The 19,008-nt window shown below is 42.3% G+C and overlaps 1 protein-coding gene across 5 annotated transcripts in view; it reads right to left on the bottom strand.

The window, feature by feature from the left end:
* LOC307201716 (uncharacterized protein) overlaps window positions 1-19,008 on the bottom strand; it is a 59,333-nt gene that overhangs the window by 25,096 nt on the left and 15,229 nt on the right. Inside the window, exons 1-4 of one of the 5 annotated variants that reach the window (XM_079951036.1) lie at window positions 17,149-17,488; window positions 14,956-15,021; window positions 13,581-13,871; window positions 1,591-1,608 (exon numbers count right to left, since the gene is read on the bottom strand). The exons of 1 other annotated variant lie outside the window; for it this stretch is intronic. In XM_079951036.1, coding sequence (XP_079807162.1) covers window positions 1,591-1,608; window positions 13,581-13,871; window positions 14,956-15,021; window positions 17,149-17,170 — 397 coding nt within the window. In that variant the 5' untranslated portion in view covers window positions 17,171-17,488. Of the gene's footprint in view, window positions 1-1,590; window positions 1,609-2,526; window positions 2,818-3,600; window positions 3,667-5,315; window positions 5,415-13,580; window positions 13,872-14,955; window positions 15,022-17,148; window positions 17,489-19,008 lie in introns of those variants that run through there. 3 more of the 5 variants (XM_079951038.1, XM_079951037.1, XM_079951043.1) reach the window with 3 other exon arrangements.

Raw genomic sequence — 19,008 nt, 5'->3', positions numbered from 1 at the left:
ATAATTTTTACACCATTCCTTCTGATGTATTCAATGTATCTCTGACCCTCAGGCACATTCACTTAGAGAATATTTGATTGTCAGAAAGGCAGCTTTTCATCCGTTATCCCATTTAACACCCATCAGGAAACCCCTCTGAAAATTAGTAGCTTAGTTCACGTGAAAGAGAGAAGATTCAGAGATTAATTGTAGTGGAAAATTCCTTCTCAGGATATAAGTAGGAAACATTTTTCCAGCATAAAATGAGTGGGGCTGCAAACAAGCTAATGCCTAAGAGGGAGCTAAAGCATGCACACTCCCATGCACACAAACCAGCCCCCATGTAGCCTAACCACCCCCAAGGCTAATAATAATAATAATAATAATAATAATAATAATAATAATAATAATTTATTATTTATACCCCGCCCATCTGGCTGGGCCTCCCCAGCCACTCTGGGCAGCTTCCATAGAAACCAAAAATACAGTAAAAGACGACTGAATTGAGAGACCTCATGGGCCAGGTGTATGCCACAGGTTCTCGATCCCTATTCTAGCGATTATATACTCCTATTTATTCTCTCAAATAATATCAATCAATCAATTTCTATGATCTATTTGTGGCTGGTTTCTTTTAATCATTCTTTGCCCAGGCAGGCACATTATGTGACACATGAGAACAGCAAAATAGTCAGACTGCACATCGATGATGGGATAAAATCAGGCCAAATCTTTATTGACAGCAGCAGGCAGGGCAAGGGTTTGCATGGCATTGGGTCGCAGGATCAGTTCACCATTCCACAATCCCCATGTAGATGGAATGGATCCGCTGGGTTTGGATCTCTCCTGACCTATACAACAGGAGTCGGCGAGTGTTGAATCTTGCAGTGGTGCAAGCCAAGCATGCAAGGTCTCACTGGGGGACCAGGGTGCAGATTCCAACCAGGCAGATACTGAACCGATGCTTGGGGTTGCCATGGTCAGTCCTCTCCTCAGGCCTCTTATGGGGCCCACATCTATACTCTCAAAGCAAAATGTCTGTGAGCTCCAGGGGAAAGAGACTTATGTAAGCTTCCTCCTCCCCTCTTCAGGAAGGGTTCATGGGGCAGCTTTTTCCCATGAGCCCATCATACAGAGAAAAGATAGCGAGCAAAACCTTACCCAGTATTTTGCTGCAATCTATGGGCCACAGTGCCACTCGGCAAAGGCATCCCATGCTTATTGGGCACGGAATGGGGCATAAAGTGATATGGTGAAAAGCATGCACAAATAGCAGGAAAACCAGTAAAGAGTGATGCATTTCCCTGACTCTCTGTATAGACAACTGGCTCTTGATTGATGGCAATCATTTGTATTTGTCAAAAAGGAGAGAAATTCAGACATTGACATCAAGAGTGCTATCAAACTTTCCACAGTGGCAAAAAGATTCTATAAATGTGGCATTAGGGTATTAATGATCTTTGATGGGAAATGAGGAAAAAAAAATTCTTTTCGTGATTGTGTTTGAGTATAGATTGCATTATTTTGTCTTTCTGTTAAGATTTAAAATGGCATACTAAAACAAACAATAAGATAAATAAATATTTTTACTCATTGATGCTGCTTACTTACCATTGGAAGGACAATTACCTGGGCAGGAGAAAACATGGACAATATCAGAAAAGCATGGCTATCAACACATCAAGAACAACAAAGCTCTCATAAATGTGCTCTTATCAAGGCAGTGGTACCAAACCGAACTGTGGATCAGAACACAACTCCTGATTGGATCTCACACCTCTCTGGATTTTTTAATGTTGTTTTACCACAAAAGGGACCCACTTTATATGTATTTTAATATAACGTGTATTTTATTTGGAAATTCATTGAAAAGCATTGATAAACATTGCTAAAATGCATATTTTGCGGAATGCATACAAAATGAGTACATTAATGTATATATTAAGGTGCATCATAACAATGGGTTTGATTTGAACTAAAAATCAATTGTTATGACTAAGAATCATTCATTTCATTACTCAATGTATAACTGAGCTGGATGGAAGAACATATGTAACCTTTCATGCACTCTTTAGGAAAACACGATGTGCCAAAAGAAATGAAACAGGATGGATTTAGGCTGATCTAAGCCCCAACCCTAGAGGCTAGACACATAAATCATAAATATTTTTAACAGGTTGCAAAAGCATCACTCTTTGATAAGCTGCCTAACAGCAATATCTATTTTAAAATGCCATTAAACAGTGTTCCTGGAGAAGTGTTGTCATCTCCATGCTATTGGCCAGATTCTCCAACATTGGTTGCATAGGTGCAAAACAGCACTTATTTTCATTTAGATAAATATATGAATGTGCTCCAGGGAAGTCTGAACATGCTCTGGGGCTATAACAGTTGTCGTGGGGGCATAGAAACCAAATGGGTGGGGAATTAAATGGACAGTGCTCGAATATGGCATGGCTGGCTAGCTGGAACTCAAAACAGGACTGTCCCACCATGCAACATTCTCTCGCAAGTCTCTTCCTAGACTGATCATTTCTACAATCTTACCTGAGTGGAAAACCAGATTCCGAGCAACACTGAGGGCAGATGTCTTCACTTGGTTCTTTGCATTATTTTGCTGATAACCACAGGAGTATTGGCCAGTATTCTTCAGTGATGCATAGACTATGTATTGAGCAGTTTGAGATGCTGCTTTCTTGAATGAAATAGGAGCCCCATCTTTACAGAAAAAAAATCTGGTCACCACAACCTCTGATGGAGCCTTACAGAGTATTGTGATAATTTCCCCTTCAGGAACCAAAGTTGAATTCAAGAATAAATCAGGAGCAGGAAGTTCACCTAGAGAACAAACGGAAGAAATAAATAAAGAGCATAAGTGAATGCGGAGAGTAAGTGAAAATGTAGTTGCAATGGAGGGTGAGCATTTGAGGAATCATTTGGAATTAGAATTTTTTATCACCTTTGTTTTTGTCTTACTGTATTGCTTTTTAGCACTGTTTCCCCCCCATAATTGCTTATTGTATACTGTTTTTAATTATTTCTTTTTGGAGAAAGTGGCATGCCAGTGTTCTACTGTGTTTTATTTATTTAAAACATTTTAATGCCACCTCAATTTTTATTTAGAAATTTGGGGTTGCAAATTCTCAATTTAATTCTTAAAAATGTATAGAAGAAGGAAGGAGGGTCCAGCCAAGCTTAAAGGGGAGGTTTGGGCAAGATATGAGGGGATAGGCAAGGGGGTGAGTGAGGGGTAAATGAAGGAGGGGTTAGCCAGGTGGAGGGGATGGAGGGCTGGTGGGATTGATGAGCTGAGAAAGTGTGGGTGGCAGCTTCTAGTACATCTCATATTTTCTATAAGCTTGATGATGAAACAAAACATCCCTGACCTTCTTTTATATCTGAAGAAGTGTGCATGCACACGAAAGCTCATACCAAGAACTAACTTAGTTGGTCTTTAAGGTGCTACTGGAAGGAATTTTTTTTGTTTTTTCTTCTTTTATAATGAACATTTAGCATTAAACATTTGGAATGAGTAGAGGAACACCCCCCACACCATTCTCTTCAATTCTGCACACACACAAACACACACAAACACACAGACTTGCACAGTCTCAAACTCACCTGTAGAAGTGCAAAGCTCTGAATCTTTGACATCACCCAAACACCAGTGATTTACAAGCAGAGCACCTGCAATAACATCCATGAATTATGTTTATAATATGTTTTAACAAGTAAACACAAGGGCAGAGCAATGATTTAATTATTCTCTCAATCTGTTATTTTTGCTGCAGCCTTTTGGATTGTCTTAAGTGTTTTCTAGCAATCCCTGGTAGTCAGATGTGAAGCAACCCGCTCTGGGACCCAGAGCGGTGCTCGTCTCAGGGGGTGTGGCGTGCATCCCGGGGGTGTGGTGCACCACCCACAGGGCACGGTGCACTGCCCGTGGGAGGGGCACGGCAAACGGCATGTGCCCTGGGGGTTGCCGCCAATTGGGGGTCTGCTTTTTGTCACCCCCGCTTTGGAATGGCACCGGAGTGAGCCCCCCTTTGGAATGCCCCTGCTGGTAGTTTCCAATTATGCAAGCAATACGTATATAGATGAGAGTTAATGTAAAGGCATATAATTGCCAAGATTCCTATATACCAGAGCACCCCCTATTCTGGTGCATTTTTCTTTCTGGGTGCAAAAGGAGTGCATGGTGTGTGAAAGAGATTAAACAAGCATGTGCATTCACAGAGTTTAGGAGAAACCAATAAAATTGCCCTTTTCCCCATGTGTTTCACACTGTTCCTTCTCCCAACACTTCTTTAATGTGTACATTTACATTATGTTGTATAACCCAGCCATTCTTAAACGGAAATCCTTTATTCTCTTGCAGTTAGTACTAGAAGACGATGAAGAAGAAGAAGAAGAAGAAAAAGAAAAAGAAGTTAGAAGTTTTCATGAAATGTCCTCCACAAGTTAAAGAGGAAGACCTAATTTTGGTTTATTTTTTAAAATGTCTGTTGGAAACAGCTTGGCTTTTCTGCAGTCCTCAGGTGCAATCCTATCACAAGATCTAAAGACATGTGCATCTTAGGATGCAACAGATCTCTCCCTCAGCAGGGCTCACCATGCAGCTCAGACAAAGATATGCTCTTCATAGCTTAGCTATTTAAACTGAGGGCACTGTAAAGTCCTCCAGCAGGCTGTTGCAGGGATGTGGCAAGGAGCAGGTGACTTGAATTGGAACCAAAGCTCATTCAAATCAGTCTCGAGTCCTGGCAACCTCATGTAGAACAATATTTTTTAGACTTGTTTTTCCCCTGCCTCACTTAGAGCAGCAGCCCTTCTGTTGAAAATGGGTTGGAACTGGCTTCAACCCAGCTTAATTTGTCCCAGTATGCTTTATGCCATCTTCTTCTGCATAGGACTTATGATCTATAATGGAAACTTCACAGAACCTATCGTCATACAGCTTGCCAAAACTACAGATCTGGACAAAGTTGTTGAGTTTTTTCTTTTTTGGGGGGTGGTGTGTGTCAAAGTTTTACGATCACCCACTCCCCACCGTGCCATCCATCACCACTAATTGCACTGATCCCCCTCTCACACAGGCATGTGCTCCCTCAAATGCTCCAGAATTTTCCATATAAAATATGTCAATTTCACGATCTCAGCTAAGTCGATTAATTTTAAAAACCACTCCTCCATTCTTGGTAATGATCAGTCTTTCCATCTCTCTCTCACACACTATCCTAGGAAAGCTCTGATGGGAATTATGGAGTTTACTTTCCCCAGAACTTTCAAGAAGTTGACCATATCCATGAATTCCCTTCTCAGTTTCCCAAACTTACAGAGAACCCAGAAGAGATTCATCAGGGTAGATCAGGAGTTGGCTTCCCAATCCGATGTTTGTCTATTCTTCCCAACCTCTGACTCTTAGCCCCTTCTACTTCTCTCACAGACGAGACGGAAATCATCATGACTTTTGCAGCATGCATGCTTCTATCCCCTCCCCTGGACAACACCCCCACATGTGGCTGCAGCTACGACTCAAGGATGTTTAATTTTATATCTTTCCTTCAGGTGGACTACTCAACGTATCTATGATCCTCAGGCACATTCACTTAGAGATAATATTTGATGGTCATAAAGGTAGGTTTTCATCCGTTATCCTATTTACTCCTCACCAGAAACCCCTCAGAAAATGAGTAAATTAGTTCACATGATAGAGAGAAGATTCAGACATTTGCTGTGAAAAATTCATTCTAGGGAAATAAATAGGAAATCCCCACCACACCAGACAGTATTCCCTTACGACAAAGTAGATGGGGCTGCATAGAAACAGCCCATGCCCAAAATGGAGCTAAAGCATGTACACACCCATGCACACAAACCACCCCCTAGATAACATGGTCTATAAAGAGGGGAGAGTGCCTGGGCTGCATTGTGAGACCTTGTGGGCCAAGTTTATGTCACAGGGCTTTGATCCCTAGTCCAGCAGTTTCTGATGTTAAAGTGGAAAGAGCAACCATTTTGTAAGGCAAGTGACCCTGGTCCTTCCTGCTGTCTGGCTATCTGTTTCATTTTATTACATTCTATCTCTGGTGTGAAGGATTCAGCCATTCTATTAGTATCCCCATGGAAAGAGGCTCCAGCTTCCTTTGAGATGTGGAAGTGGTAATTTCTGTGAGCCTTTAGACTGGCTTAGGAAGATTATTTCTCTTCCCCAAAGAAAAGCAACAATTTCCAAATTAATCTGAGATAAACTCATCAAAGCTTACTTATAGCAAATTATTGTTCCATTGTTCATTTCTTTTTCAGCTGTGGGTTAAACTACAGAGCCTAGGACTTGCTGATCAGAAGGTCGGCAGTTCGAATCCCCGTGTAGGGGGTAAGCTCCCGTTGCTCGGTCCCTGTTCCTGCCAACCTAGCAGTTCGGAAGCACTTCAAAGTGCAAATAGATAAATAGGTACCACTCTGGCAGGAAGATAAACGGCGTTTCCGTGTGCTGCTCTGGTTCCCCAGAAGCTACTCAGTCATGCTGGCAACATGACTCGGAAGCTGTACGCCGGCTCCCTCGGCCAATAAAGCGAGATGAGCGCCGCAACCCCAGAATCGGTCACGACTGGACCTAATGGTCAGGGGTCCCTTTACCTTTACCTGTTCCCTGCAGCTGCTCTTCTTTATGGAAATTCAGTATAAGGAATCTCATGACAGGAAAAGAATAAAACATTTTTTTGGGGGGGCGGGGGACTTGGCTCTTTATATAACAGCGTCCCTAGGTTACTCGAATAGTTAGTGGGTGGATTGCTTCTTTTGGTCAAAGCACCATGGCAGGATCTGTTGGGACAAGCAGTTTGGGATGCAATGGATCTTTGGCTCAGCCAGCTGATTCCTGGCTCATCTGGGTTCAGCCAGCATTAAGTCTCCAACTCTGGCTCAGTCAAAGGTGTAACTTGCTCAGCCCTTTCAACCAGGGCTCAGCCTACCTAGCCAAAGCTACCTGAGACAAGACTGGTGTAACTAACCCAAAATGAGCATCCCGGTGGCATGACATGGGCAAGACCAAGAAGGGAGGGTTTACGCTGGATCCTAAACCCATTCAGCTAGATCATGTGAATCTGGCATAAACCCGCATTTAAAGGATTTTTATCCATCTGGCAGGCTTAAGTAGAGCAGCAGCTCTGCTTCTCAAATGAGGCTCGGATCTGGTAAAACATTATGCCGCTTTAACTTTGCTTTACTATAACATTTTGTGCAAAGGGTTGCTCCCTAATCCTTTTTTATGATACCCACCTCTACAGATACAGGAACCTCATGAGAGGCAATGATGTGTATGGCAAAACAGAACTGCAAAAATTAAACATAGCCATTAGGCCAATCTATTAGAAATGCATTCATAAAAACCTCAAAGGAAGGAAGTATATTCATCAAAATAGATGCTAGGCTGAACCAGTGTGGTAAATTAGTCTTCAGAAAATGTAAATGCTATTTTGGGGGCTTCAGTACCTATACCATTCTCTCCTTTTAATGCCTTTTTCATATTTTAGCTTATTCCTCAAATTCACCTTTCAGAACTGTAACACCAATAGCCTTGCTCATGAGAGAGTCCATGTTAGCAAACGTAACTAGAGCAATGGAATAAAAAATTCTGAAAGTGATCAAAACATTTAATAAACATTGTCTTGGTCCCACCTGTCACTGATATGCAAACTAGCTGCCCCCATCTGCCTGTTTAGTAAGTATCTGAAGTGCCCTGTATATATGCCAACAAAATGCATAGAGTTAGCCAGGGAAAGCTGTGGCCCTTGAGATGCTGATGGACTCTATCTCCCATCTGTCTCAGTCAGCATGGCTTATGGTAAAGGAAAATGGGAGTTGTAGTCCATTAGGATCTGAATGACCACAGCTTGATACAGAATCAGAGGTCAATCTGCAATCCTAGGCAATCCCAGCCTGCACATCTTTCCTGGGAAATAGGCAGTACTCATGCAATGTACATCGACTTCAAGTCTTCCAGGTGAAAGGGAAGCCAGGGAGATGGTCTGTAAGGTGTTCCTTTGGAGAGGAGACGTACGAAATTGCTCTCCTTTTTGACTGACTACCTCAGCAGCTCAGAAATGAAGGGATGCGATGCAAAACAAGGCATCACAGAGAAAGTACCATGGGCAAGGTTCCTTGCAAGGGTCAGCCTGAGGACTCTATCAAAGGAGAGCTGTTTTTTCAGCAGTCATGCTCAAACTGAGCCTTAAACAGGAACGCCCCTGTAGCTAGTTTGGCCTTCTATGAGAGGGACAAGATCCCTTAAAGGGGTTTTAATGGACATTGACTCTGACAGTGAAGGAGGCTGGTCCTCTGAGCTGGAGTCCTCAGCGTCATAGGAGAGCAGCACTACCTCAACTGGTTGGATAGATACCAGCACAATGCAATCTACTTCTGCAAGTGTTTCTGATTTGGTATGTACATTTGGGACAGTTTGTTTGGACAATTTGCTCTCCCGCCTGGAATCCCTGGTCACAAGATTGTATACAGCATAAATGTGCTTTCACATTGTTTCATCCATTTTAAAATCTTCACCTGCTTATTCCCACTTTTTGTGTCTTGGGAGGAATGAGATGCATAATAAGAATTCCTTTGTGGATGAGAATGATTTATAAGCCAGGAGGAAAGTTGCCAGAGGCTGGATTGGTTTTACACTGCTGTTGGGAGCCTCCATTACATGGGCACACCAAGGCCCATCACGTCTCCTCCTTTGGCTGACCAAATTATGGAAGCCCAGTCCACCCATCCTGCACCTGACATCCTCAGCTTGTTTCTGATTTTAACCTTTTAATATGGTTTTTATTATATGGTTTTATGTACAATTGTTGTAAACCACTCTGATATATACGTATGAATATCAGTATATAAATATTTTTTCTAAATAAATAAAGCCAGGCCTTTAATGGAACAATTGGGAGCTTCATGTGAGCCCCCAGTCGTCCCTTTGCTGGAGCAAAGAATGTCTTGCTCAAAGAGAGGGGAGAAGTTCCTCCTTCCCAGTGTAGCTCTTTGAAGCCATGTTGTGCTGTTCCTTTAAGTCTTTAGTTTTGAAGGTTGAAAGGCATGTCATGAAGTGGCTTGCAAAACATAGGGTGGACAACCCCCCCCCCTTCTTTGTGGTTCCCATGTTTGGGAAATGTATGAAGGGATTTTGACCGATTTATGTCATGTGATGGACAGGTGGGTTGCCCTGTCCATCTATCAAAGTTGGCTAATGGGGTTGGACTGCAAAGGTTCCCCATCATGGTCTACCTGCTGAGGGTCCCCATATAATTGTTTTACTATCTGTATATCTATTTTTCTACTCATTTACATAGAATCTGGTCTTTGTAAACATAGCACACACCAGGTGGCTAACATACTATAAAAATACAGCACAATACAAAGCAACACATTAGCTCAACAATTTATTTGGCAGAAATACAAATAATATTTTAAAACATAGGTATGTTAAAATAAGCAGCACATGATTTAAATCTCAGAAGACAAAATGCTATCCATTGAAGATGTCCAATAATACTATGCAGACACCTTTGCTGTATTGCTATAAAAACTTCTGGGAAGCCTAGCAGATGTCATGAATCCACTCAGTGGATTTGTAACTGGCTGACTGACCGAACCCAAAGGGTGCTCATCAATGGTTCCTCTTCATCCTGGAGAAGAGTGAACCTCTGCCTGGTTCCCTGTAACTTGGCCTCTCACAGTGAGGGAACCGCCAGAAGGCCCTTGGAGCTGGACCTCAGTGTCCGGGCAGAACGATGGGGGAGGAGACGCTCCTTCAGATATACTGGACCGAGGCCATTTAGGGCTTTAAACGTCAGCACCAACACTTTGAATTGTGCTCGGAAACGTACTGGGAGCCAATGTAGGTCTTTCAAGACCGGTGTTATATGGTCTCGGCGGCCGCTCCCAGTCACCAGTCTAGCTGCCACATTCTGGATTAGTTGTAGTTTCCGGGTCACCTTCAAAGATAGCCCCACGTAGAGCGCATTGCAGTAGTCCAAGCGGGAGATAACCAGAGCATGTACCACTCTGGCGAGACAGTCTGCAGGCAGATAGGGTCTCAGCCTACGTACCAGATGGAGCTGGTAAACAGCTGCCCTGGATACAGATTTGAATTTTAACAGGGAGAAATGTAAAGTATTGCACTTGGGCAAAAAAAATGAGTATTGCACTTGGGCAAATACAAGATGGGTGGCACCTGGCTTGAGAGCAGTACATGTGAAAAGGATCTAGGAGTCTTGGTTGACCACAAACTTGACATGAGCCAACAGTGTGATGCGGCAGCTAAAAAAGCCAATGCAATTCTGGGCTGCATCAATAGGAGTATAGCATCTAGATCAAGGGAAGTAATAGTGCCAGTGTATTCTGCTCTGGTCAGACCTCACCTGGAGTACTGTGTCCAGTTCTGGGCACCACAGTTCAAGAAGGACACTGACAAACTGGAAAGTGTCCAGAGGAGGGCAACCAAAATGGTCAAAGGCCTGGAAACGATGCCTTATGAGGAACGGCTAAGGGTGCTGGGCATGTTTAGCCTGGAGAAGAGGAGGTTAAGGGGAGATATGATAGCCATGTTCAAATATATAAAAGGATGTCACATAGAGGAGGGAGAAAGGTTGTTTTCTGCTGCTCCAGAGAAGCGGACACGGAGCGATGGATCCAAACTACAAGAAAGAAGATTCCACCTAAACATTAGGAAGAACTTCCTGACAGTAAGAGCTGTTCGACAGTGGAATTTGCTGCCAAGGAGTGTGGTGGAGTCTCCTTCTTTGGAGGTCTTTAAGCAGAGGCTTGACAACCATATGTCAGGAGTGCTCTGATGGTGTTTCCTGCTTGGCAGGGGGTTGGACTCGATGGCCCTTGTGGTCTCTTCCAACTCTATGATTCTATGATTCTATGAACCCTAAAGCTCAAAACCAGCTTAGTAAAATACTGGAAAATTTATTGTAAGTTTATAGATGGATGAGGTGTGGAGGATAGCAAAAGAATAGTCTGGAGGCATTTTTCTTTCTTCCAATGGGATTTCCTAGTTTCTGGGTCCAGGCAAGGAGCAATTACACTTCTCCATGAAATAGGTGATGATTGGAGCTGAGACCAGGAGAAGAAGCACCAATGAGGAGCGGAGAATCCAAATATAGGGAGGTATTGTCTGACCTGGATCAACTAGAAAAAGATCAGAAAGTTTGGGTTTCTATTCAGATATGACCAGAGACAGCTGACAAATCATCAGATAGACATTAACAAGTTCTCTATGGTTTGATACTTGTGGGACAAATGTACAAGTTTATCATAACACTTTTCCTACTCTGATTATATACTCCTTTTGATTCTCTCAAATAGTATCAATCAGTTTTTATTGTATATCACCAAAGGCCTTTACAATGGACAACAGAGAAGAAAAAGAAATTCCTGTAGCAGTTTGCAACATATAATAAAATAGTAAAAGAAGAACAATCCTCTCAGTTTTCAACTATAGTTCTTTCCTGTATAGTTCTTTCCATCCTATCCACCCTTCGAGGGTGTTTTAGAGAAGGGGAGAACAAGAGAGGAAAATGTTGAAGAATTTGGTGTTTGCTTGAAATGTCTACAGCAAGTTGAAGAGGCAGACCTTATCATTTACATAATCTCCAGTGATAATCGAACTATTGAATACCTTCTATATAATATATATATTATCTGAGGTTTAAAACTCTCATTATTGATGAAAGTTAATTTTACAGTGGGTGTGAATGATCTATTTGTGGCTGGTTTCTTTTAATCATTTTTTGCCCAGGCAAGTGCACTATGTTACCCGTGTGAGCAGCAAAATAACCTAATTGCTCAACGGTGATGGGATAAAATTAGGCCAAATCTTTGTTGACAGCAGCAGGCAGGGCAAGGGTTGGCATGGCATTGGGTCCCAGGATCAGATCATCATTCCATAAGCCCCATGTTGAAGGAATGTATCTGCTGGGTTTGGATCACTCCAGACCTGTACTACAGGAGTCAGCCAGAGTTAAACCTTGACGTGGTGCAAGCCAAGCAAGCAAGGTCTCACTGGGGCACCAGGCTGCATTTTTCAACCGGGCAGATACCAAACTCACGCTTGAGTTTGCCATGGTCAATCCTTCCCTCAAGCCCCTTATGGGCCCCCCTTTACTATGTTGATCCTGACCAATGCCATTTCTGCCCTCATACAAACAATGTTATTCCGCCTAACAAAGGAAAGTCATAATTTCACTGAGGTAAAGGTGGAAAACCCCCCAACCCCAACCAAATGCCAATCAGGCTGAGAGAAAAAAATTCCTTTCCGGTCCTGTCCTGTCAACCAACAACTCAAAATAGCTCAGTGAAGGCTCTCACCCGAGGATAGGCAGGCAGGAAGCTCTCAAAGCAAAATGGCTGGAATGGGGCATAAAGTGATATGGTGAAAAGCTTGAACAAATAGCAAGAAAACCAGTAAGGAGTGATGCATTTCCCTGACTCTCTGTATAGCCAACTGGCTCTTGATTGATGGCAATCATTTGTATTTGTCAAAAAAAGAGAGAAATTCAGACACTGACATCAAGAGTGCTATCAAACTTTCCACAGTGGCAAAAAGATTCTATAAATGTGGCATTAGGGTATTAATGATCTCTGATGGGAAATGAGAAAAACATGTTTTCTTTTTGTGATTGTGTTTGATTATGAATTGCATTGTTTTGTTCTTGTGTCAAGATTTAAAATGGTATACTAAAACAGTAAGATAAATCAATATTTTTACTCACCAATGCTGCTTACTTACCATTGGAATCATAATAACCTGGGTGGGTAAAAACATGGACAATATCAGAAAAGCATGGCTTATCATCCCATCAAGAACAACAAGGCTCTCATAATTGTGCTCTATCAAGGCAGTGGTGCCTAATTGAACTGTGCATCAGAACACAACTCCTGATTAGATCACACACTTCTCTGGATTTTGTAATGTGGTTTTGCCACAAAAGGCGCCCACAGAAATACGTATTTTAACATAACCTGTGTATTTTATTTGGAAATGCATTGAAAAGCAATGATAAAATGCATATTTTGAGGAATGCACAATCGGTTTGATTTGAACTAAAAATCAATGGTTATGACAAAGAACCATTCATTTCATTGGCCCTACTCAAAGTATAAATGAGCTGGATGAAAGAACACATGTAACCTTTAGAAAAACATGATGTGCCAAAAGAAATGAAACAGGATGGACTTAGGTTGACCTAAGCCCCATTCCTAGAGGCTAGACACATAAATAATATTTTTTTATAAGCTGCCTAAAAGCAATACCTATTTTTAATACGCTATTAAACAATGTTCCTGGAGAAGTGTTGTCATCTCCATGCTATTGGCCAGATCCTCCAACATTGGTTGCATAGGTGCAAAATAGCACCTATTTTCATTTAGATAAATATATGAATGTGCTCCAGGGAAGTCTGAACATGCTCTGTGGCTGTGATTAACTCTTGTCATAGGGGAATAGAAACCAAATGGGTGGGGAATTAAATGGACTGTGCTGAAATATGGAATGACTGGCTGGTTGGAACTCTAAATGTGACTATCCCATACAATCTTACGTGGCTGGACAATCAGATTCTGAGCAACACTGAGAGCAGATATCTTCACTTGGTTCTTTGCATCCTTCTGCTGGTAACCACAGGAATATTGGCCAGCATTCTTCGGCGATGCATAGACTAGGTATTGAACATATTGAGATGCTGCTTTCTTGGATGAAACAGGAACCCCATCTTTACAGAAAAAAAATCCAGTCAGAAAAACCTCTGCTGGAACCACACAGAGTGCTGTGATAGTTTCCCCTTCAGGAACCAAAGTTTTGTTCAAGAATAAATCAGGAGCAGGAAGTTCACCTAGAGAATGAACAAACGAAGGGAAGAAATAAAGAAAGGGCATAAATGAATGCAGAGAATTGGTGAAAATGCAGTTGCAATGGAGGGTGAACATTTCAGCAATCATGTGGAATTAGATTGCTTTATCGCCATTATTTTTGTCTTATTGTATAGTGTTTTAGCGCAGTTTTCTCATAATTATTTGTTGTATACTGCTTTTAATTTTTCCTTTTTGGGGTAAGTGGCATGCAAGTGTTCTACTCTGTTTTATTTATTTAAAGCATTTTAATACCACCTCAATTTTTATTTAGAAATTTGGGATTGTAAGCTCTCAATCTTCTAAAAGGCATAGAAGATTAATAGTTAGGTAAGCACATAGCTATCAACTTTCAGATTTGAAAATAAGGGATCAGCAGCTTCACCTGTCCTGGGGACAGTCTACGGGATATATAACAATCCTGGATAGCAGCAGGAAGCAGTGGGAAATGGCGCTGGAATAAGGGAATTTCCCACAAAAAAGGGAAGGTTGACAGCTATGGGTAAGCAAAAAGATCGTATGAGGCAATCCTATGTCACATTTCCAATAGGCTGAGTATTTTAGGATACAGCAACTCTCTAGCTCCAGCCCATATGAGCTGCTTAAAGGAGGATGGGAGGCACTTCAGAGAGTGGTTTTGCCTTCTAAAGCCCTTCCTGGCCTCATTTAAAAGCAGGCAGTGCAGGATGTAAAAGAAGGTCAGAATAGCTTAAGTAAGTGGTCAGAATGTGAGGGAAGGAGGGTTCAGTCAAGCCTAAAGGGTGGGGGAGGTTTGGGCAATCTATGAGGGGATAGGAAAGGGGGTGAGTGAGGTGTAAATGGAGGAGGGGTTAGCCAGGTGTAGGGGATAGAGGGCTGCTGGGATTAATGAACTGAGAAAGTGTGGGTGGCAGCTTCTAGTACATCTCATATTTTCTAAAAGCTTGATGATGAAATGAAACAGCCCCGACCTTCTTTGATAATGAACATTTAGCATTAAATATTTGGTTCTAGTAGAGGAACACACACACCATTCTCTGCAATCCTGCATACACTAGCGCACACAGTCTAGCACAGTCTCAAACTCACCTGCAGAAGTGCAAAGCTCTGAATCTTTGACATCACCCAAACACCAGTGATTTGCAAGCAGGGCACCTGCAATAACATCCATGCAATATGTTTATAATATGTTTTAACAAGTAAACACAAGGGCAGAGCAGTATTTCAATAATTCTCCAGACCTGCTATTTTGGCTGCATCCTCTTTTGAGTGGCTTTAGTGTTTTCTAGCAATCCCTGGAAGTTTCCACTTGTGCAAATAATACACATATAAACGAGAGTCAATGTAATGGCATATAATTGCCAAGTTTCCTATATGCCAGAGCGCCTCCAATTCTGCTGCAGGTTTTTTTTCTGGGTGCAAAAGGGTGCATGGCGTTTGAAAGAGATTAAACAAGCATGTGCGAATGCAGAGCTGAGGAGGAACCAATAAAATTGCCCTTTCCCCCATGTGTTTCACACTGTTCCTTCTCCTAACACTTCTTTAATGTGTACATTTACATTATGTTTTATAACCCAGTCATACTTAAACTGAAATCCTTGATTCTCTTGTGGATAGTACTGGAAGAAGAAGAAGAAGAAGAAGAAGAAGAAGAAGAAGAAGAAGAAGAAGAAGAAGAAGTTGTTAGATGTTTTCATGAAATGTCCTCCACAAGTTAAAGAGGAAGACCTAATTTTGGTTTATTTTTTAAAATGTCTGTTGGAAACAGCTTGGCTTTTCTGCAGTCCTCAGGATGCAACAGATCTCTCCCTCAGCTGGGCTCACCATGCAGCTCAGACAAAGATATGCTCATCATAGCTCAGCTAGTTAAACTGACGATACTATAAGTCCTCCAGAAGGCTGTTGCAGGGATGTGGCAAGGAGCTGGTGACTTAGACTGGAACCTGAGCTCATTCAAAACAGTCTTGAGTCTTGGCAACCACACAAAGAACAATATTTTTAGACTTGTTTTTCCCCTGCCCCACTTAGAGCAGCAGCCCTTCTGTTGAAAATGGGTTGGATCTGGCTTCAACCCAGCTTAACTTGTCCCAGTATGCTTTATGCCATCACCTTCTGCGTAGGACTTATGAGCTATAATGGAAACTTCACATAATCTATCGTCATACAGCTTGCCACATTCCCAACTAAAAACCCAGGCAAAGTTGCTGAGGCACACGCTCCGGAATTTCCCAGACGTATGGCAACCCTAAGTATGAGTACATACTGTTGTCTCTATTAGAGTTGCCTCTCCCCATTTTTATTTTTAGAGTCAAGCAAAAAATTCCTACAAGGTATTTTTCTGAGAACATTTCAAAAATATTTGTTCTATGAGTTTTCCTTTTCTCACTGTTATAGTAAAAGGCCATCTTGAAGCATTTGCTTCTAGTATTTTCAACAATTTTCTATGCTGTTTCTGTTCCCACCCGCCAGATAGCCTTAGAAAGACATTGGTTTTGGGCAATGCGAGAGGATGCAGAATGGGAGCCTGGCTGCCAACTCATTTCCCACTGCCATTAACTTCACAGAAGCAGAGAAAAGGGAAGGGGAAATAAAAAGCTGTGCTATTTCTGGAATGTTGGAATGTCCTCCATTTCAAGTAATTACATGGAATTTTCTCCCTAGTTTCTCTGTCCAATAGTAGTATGGAGAAGTATAAGAGGCCATTTGTACATAACTCTCATTACTTATGGGCCTTTTCTAGAATCCTGCTATTGGTCCATTAACTTTTTTAAAAAATAATAATTTTATTAGAGTTTATAAAGAGAATAACAAAGATTATTGTCCAATATCTATTTCTAAAATCCAAACAAAAACATCAATCCAGAGGGGGAAAAGAAAGGAAGAACAAGAAAGTGATAAAGAAAAGGAAATGATAAATGAATTAAAACAGAAAAAGAGAGAAAAGTTAGGAAGCTAAAGAACTTCTGATTCTTCATCTGACCACTACGTATAAACATCACTCACTACATCCATTCCAGTGTAACACCTAATAATTCCAGCTTCTATAAACCATTTTCTTCAATCCTCAAATCCAAATGTCGTTATTTCACTTTCTTTTCCACGCAAAAAGTCTGTGGGAGGTTTCCAATCTTTAGTAAATGTTATTAATGACTTTTCTCTGATAAAACATGTCAATTTCGTCATCTAAGTTAAGTCCATTAATTTTGACAACCACACACACACACTCCTAGGAAAACTCTGATGCGAATTATGGAGTTTCCCTTCCCAGTTTCTCTAACTTACAGAGAACCCAGAAGATATTCATCAGGGCAGAGCAGGAGTTGGCTTGCCAATCTGATGTTTGTCCGCTCTTCCCCACTTCTGACTCTCAGCTCCTTCTACTTCTCTCACAGATGAGACGGAAATCACCACGACTTTTGCAGCATGCATGCTTCTATCCCCTCCCCTGGGGAACACCCCCACATGTGGCTGCAGCTACGACTCAAGGATGTTTAATTTTATACCTTTCCTTCAGGTGGACTATTCAACATATCTATGACCCTCAGGCGCATTCTCTTAGAGATAATATTTGATGGTCATAAAGGCAGGTTTTCATCCATTATCCTATTTACTCCCCACCAGAAACCCCTCTGAGAATGAGTAGATTATTTCACATGATAGAGAGAAGATTTAGACATGAAATGCTGTGAAAAATTCATTCTAGGGAAAGGAATAGACAATCTCTCTCCCCCCCCCCCGCCAGACAGTATTCCCTTAGGATAATATAGATGGGGCTGCATACCAGCATCCCATGCCCGAAATGGAGCTAACACATGTACACACCCATGCACACAAACCACCCCCTAGGTAACATGGCCTATAAAAGGCATGTCCAAAGTCCAGCCCAGGGGCCACTTGCAGCCCCTGGGCTGGTTTCATACACACACACCCGCATACACCCCCCCAATTTTGAAAAAGCAATCTTTTGCGGCCCCCGAGCACCCGCCCACTAAAGCCATTTCCTTTTTGCGGGCTCATCATGTGTTCTCCCCTCTGTGCGGGGGGCGTTGCTAGCCCCTGCTCAATTAGGGAGTCCCCGGTTGCATCACTCCTCGGGCCAACTAATCTAGTCAGCTGGGGCGGGCATGGCTAAATAGATAAATACTACAGTACACTTTCGGGACATTGATGCTGCAGAGATGGCGGTGGCAGAGGGGTGGCTGCTGCTTTGACCCAGTGCTGGATTTATGTATAGGCTAAGTAGGCTGAAGCCTAGGGCCTCTAAATCTAGGGGGCCTCGTCAGCCCACCCGCTCACCAGCAGGCAGTCTCCCTTCTCCCAAAATTGCAAACCCAAGACTTCATGCGAGGGCAGGGCAACTCAGGCCCAGCAACTATAAGATGCAGCGCTAGTAAAGTGAGGCCCAATTTGAAGCAGTAGGGCACAACTTGATTTTTTTTTGTAGGGCCCCAGTTCCCAGCCAAAGTCTGCAAAATCTTATAGATATAAATAAAATATATCTAGATTGCCCTGGTGTGGGGGCCCCTTAGGAGCGGCACGCAGGGCCCAATTTGGCCAAATTGCCCCAATTGTCTTAAGGTCAGCCCTGATGAGACTGTGCCCTTGGACTGACAAGTCCTGCATCTTGTAGGTCCCTGGTGTCACTATTCAGAGTACAGACTCAAGGACTTGTAATGGAAATAAAGGGGGGCACTTATTGGAAATCAATTTTGTCACCTCCCCCCCAAACCCTGGGACAATGAGCCCAGCCACCTTTTATTCACATTCGCAAGCACCACACTACAGCATGACCATAAAGCTGTACATTCAACCGCTGAAATACATACCCAATATGTAGCAATGGAGATTTATGTTACTGTTTAATGAATGAACACTGTGTTTTATTAATGGACTCTATATTTACCCAAGAGCCACCAATAGGTAGCTCTAGAATCTGACAGCTAACCAACTGGGTACTACCAAACAGTGACCCCTATTGCTGAAAGCAGGTAACCAGCAGGGAATGCTTCAGCTCAGCCTTTGCACTGTTGACTGAACACCCCCTGCTGTGCAGACAATGGAGAAAGCTCATAAATTGTATCTCTTCTTTCTTCCTGGCCAACTCTATTACGCTGGTGTAAACCCTGGTGCACCAGGAACCCA

The sequence above is a fragment of the Podarcis cretensis genome, assembly GCF_951804945.1.
Source record: "Podarcis cretensis genome assembly, chromosome: 13".
In the NCBI taxonomy this organism is placed as follows: Eukaryota; Metazoa; Chordata; class Lepidosauria; order Squamata; family Lacertidae; genus Podarcis; species Podarcis cretensis.
Note: the sequence above shows the minus strand (reverse complement) of the source record. Positions and strands in the feature narration are given on the sequence as shown.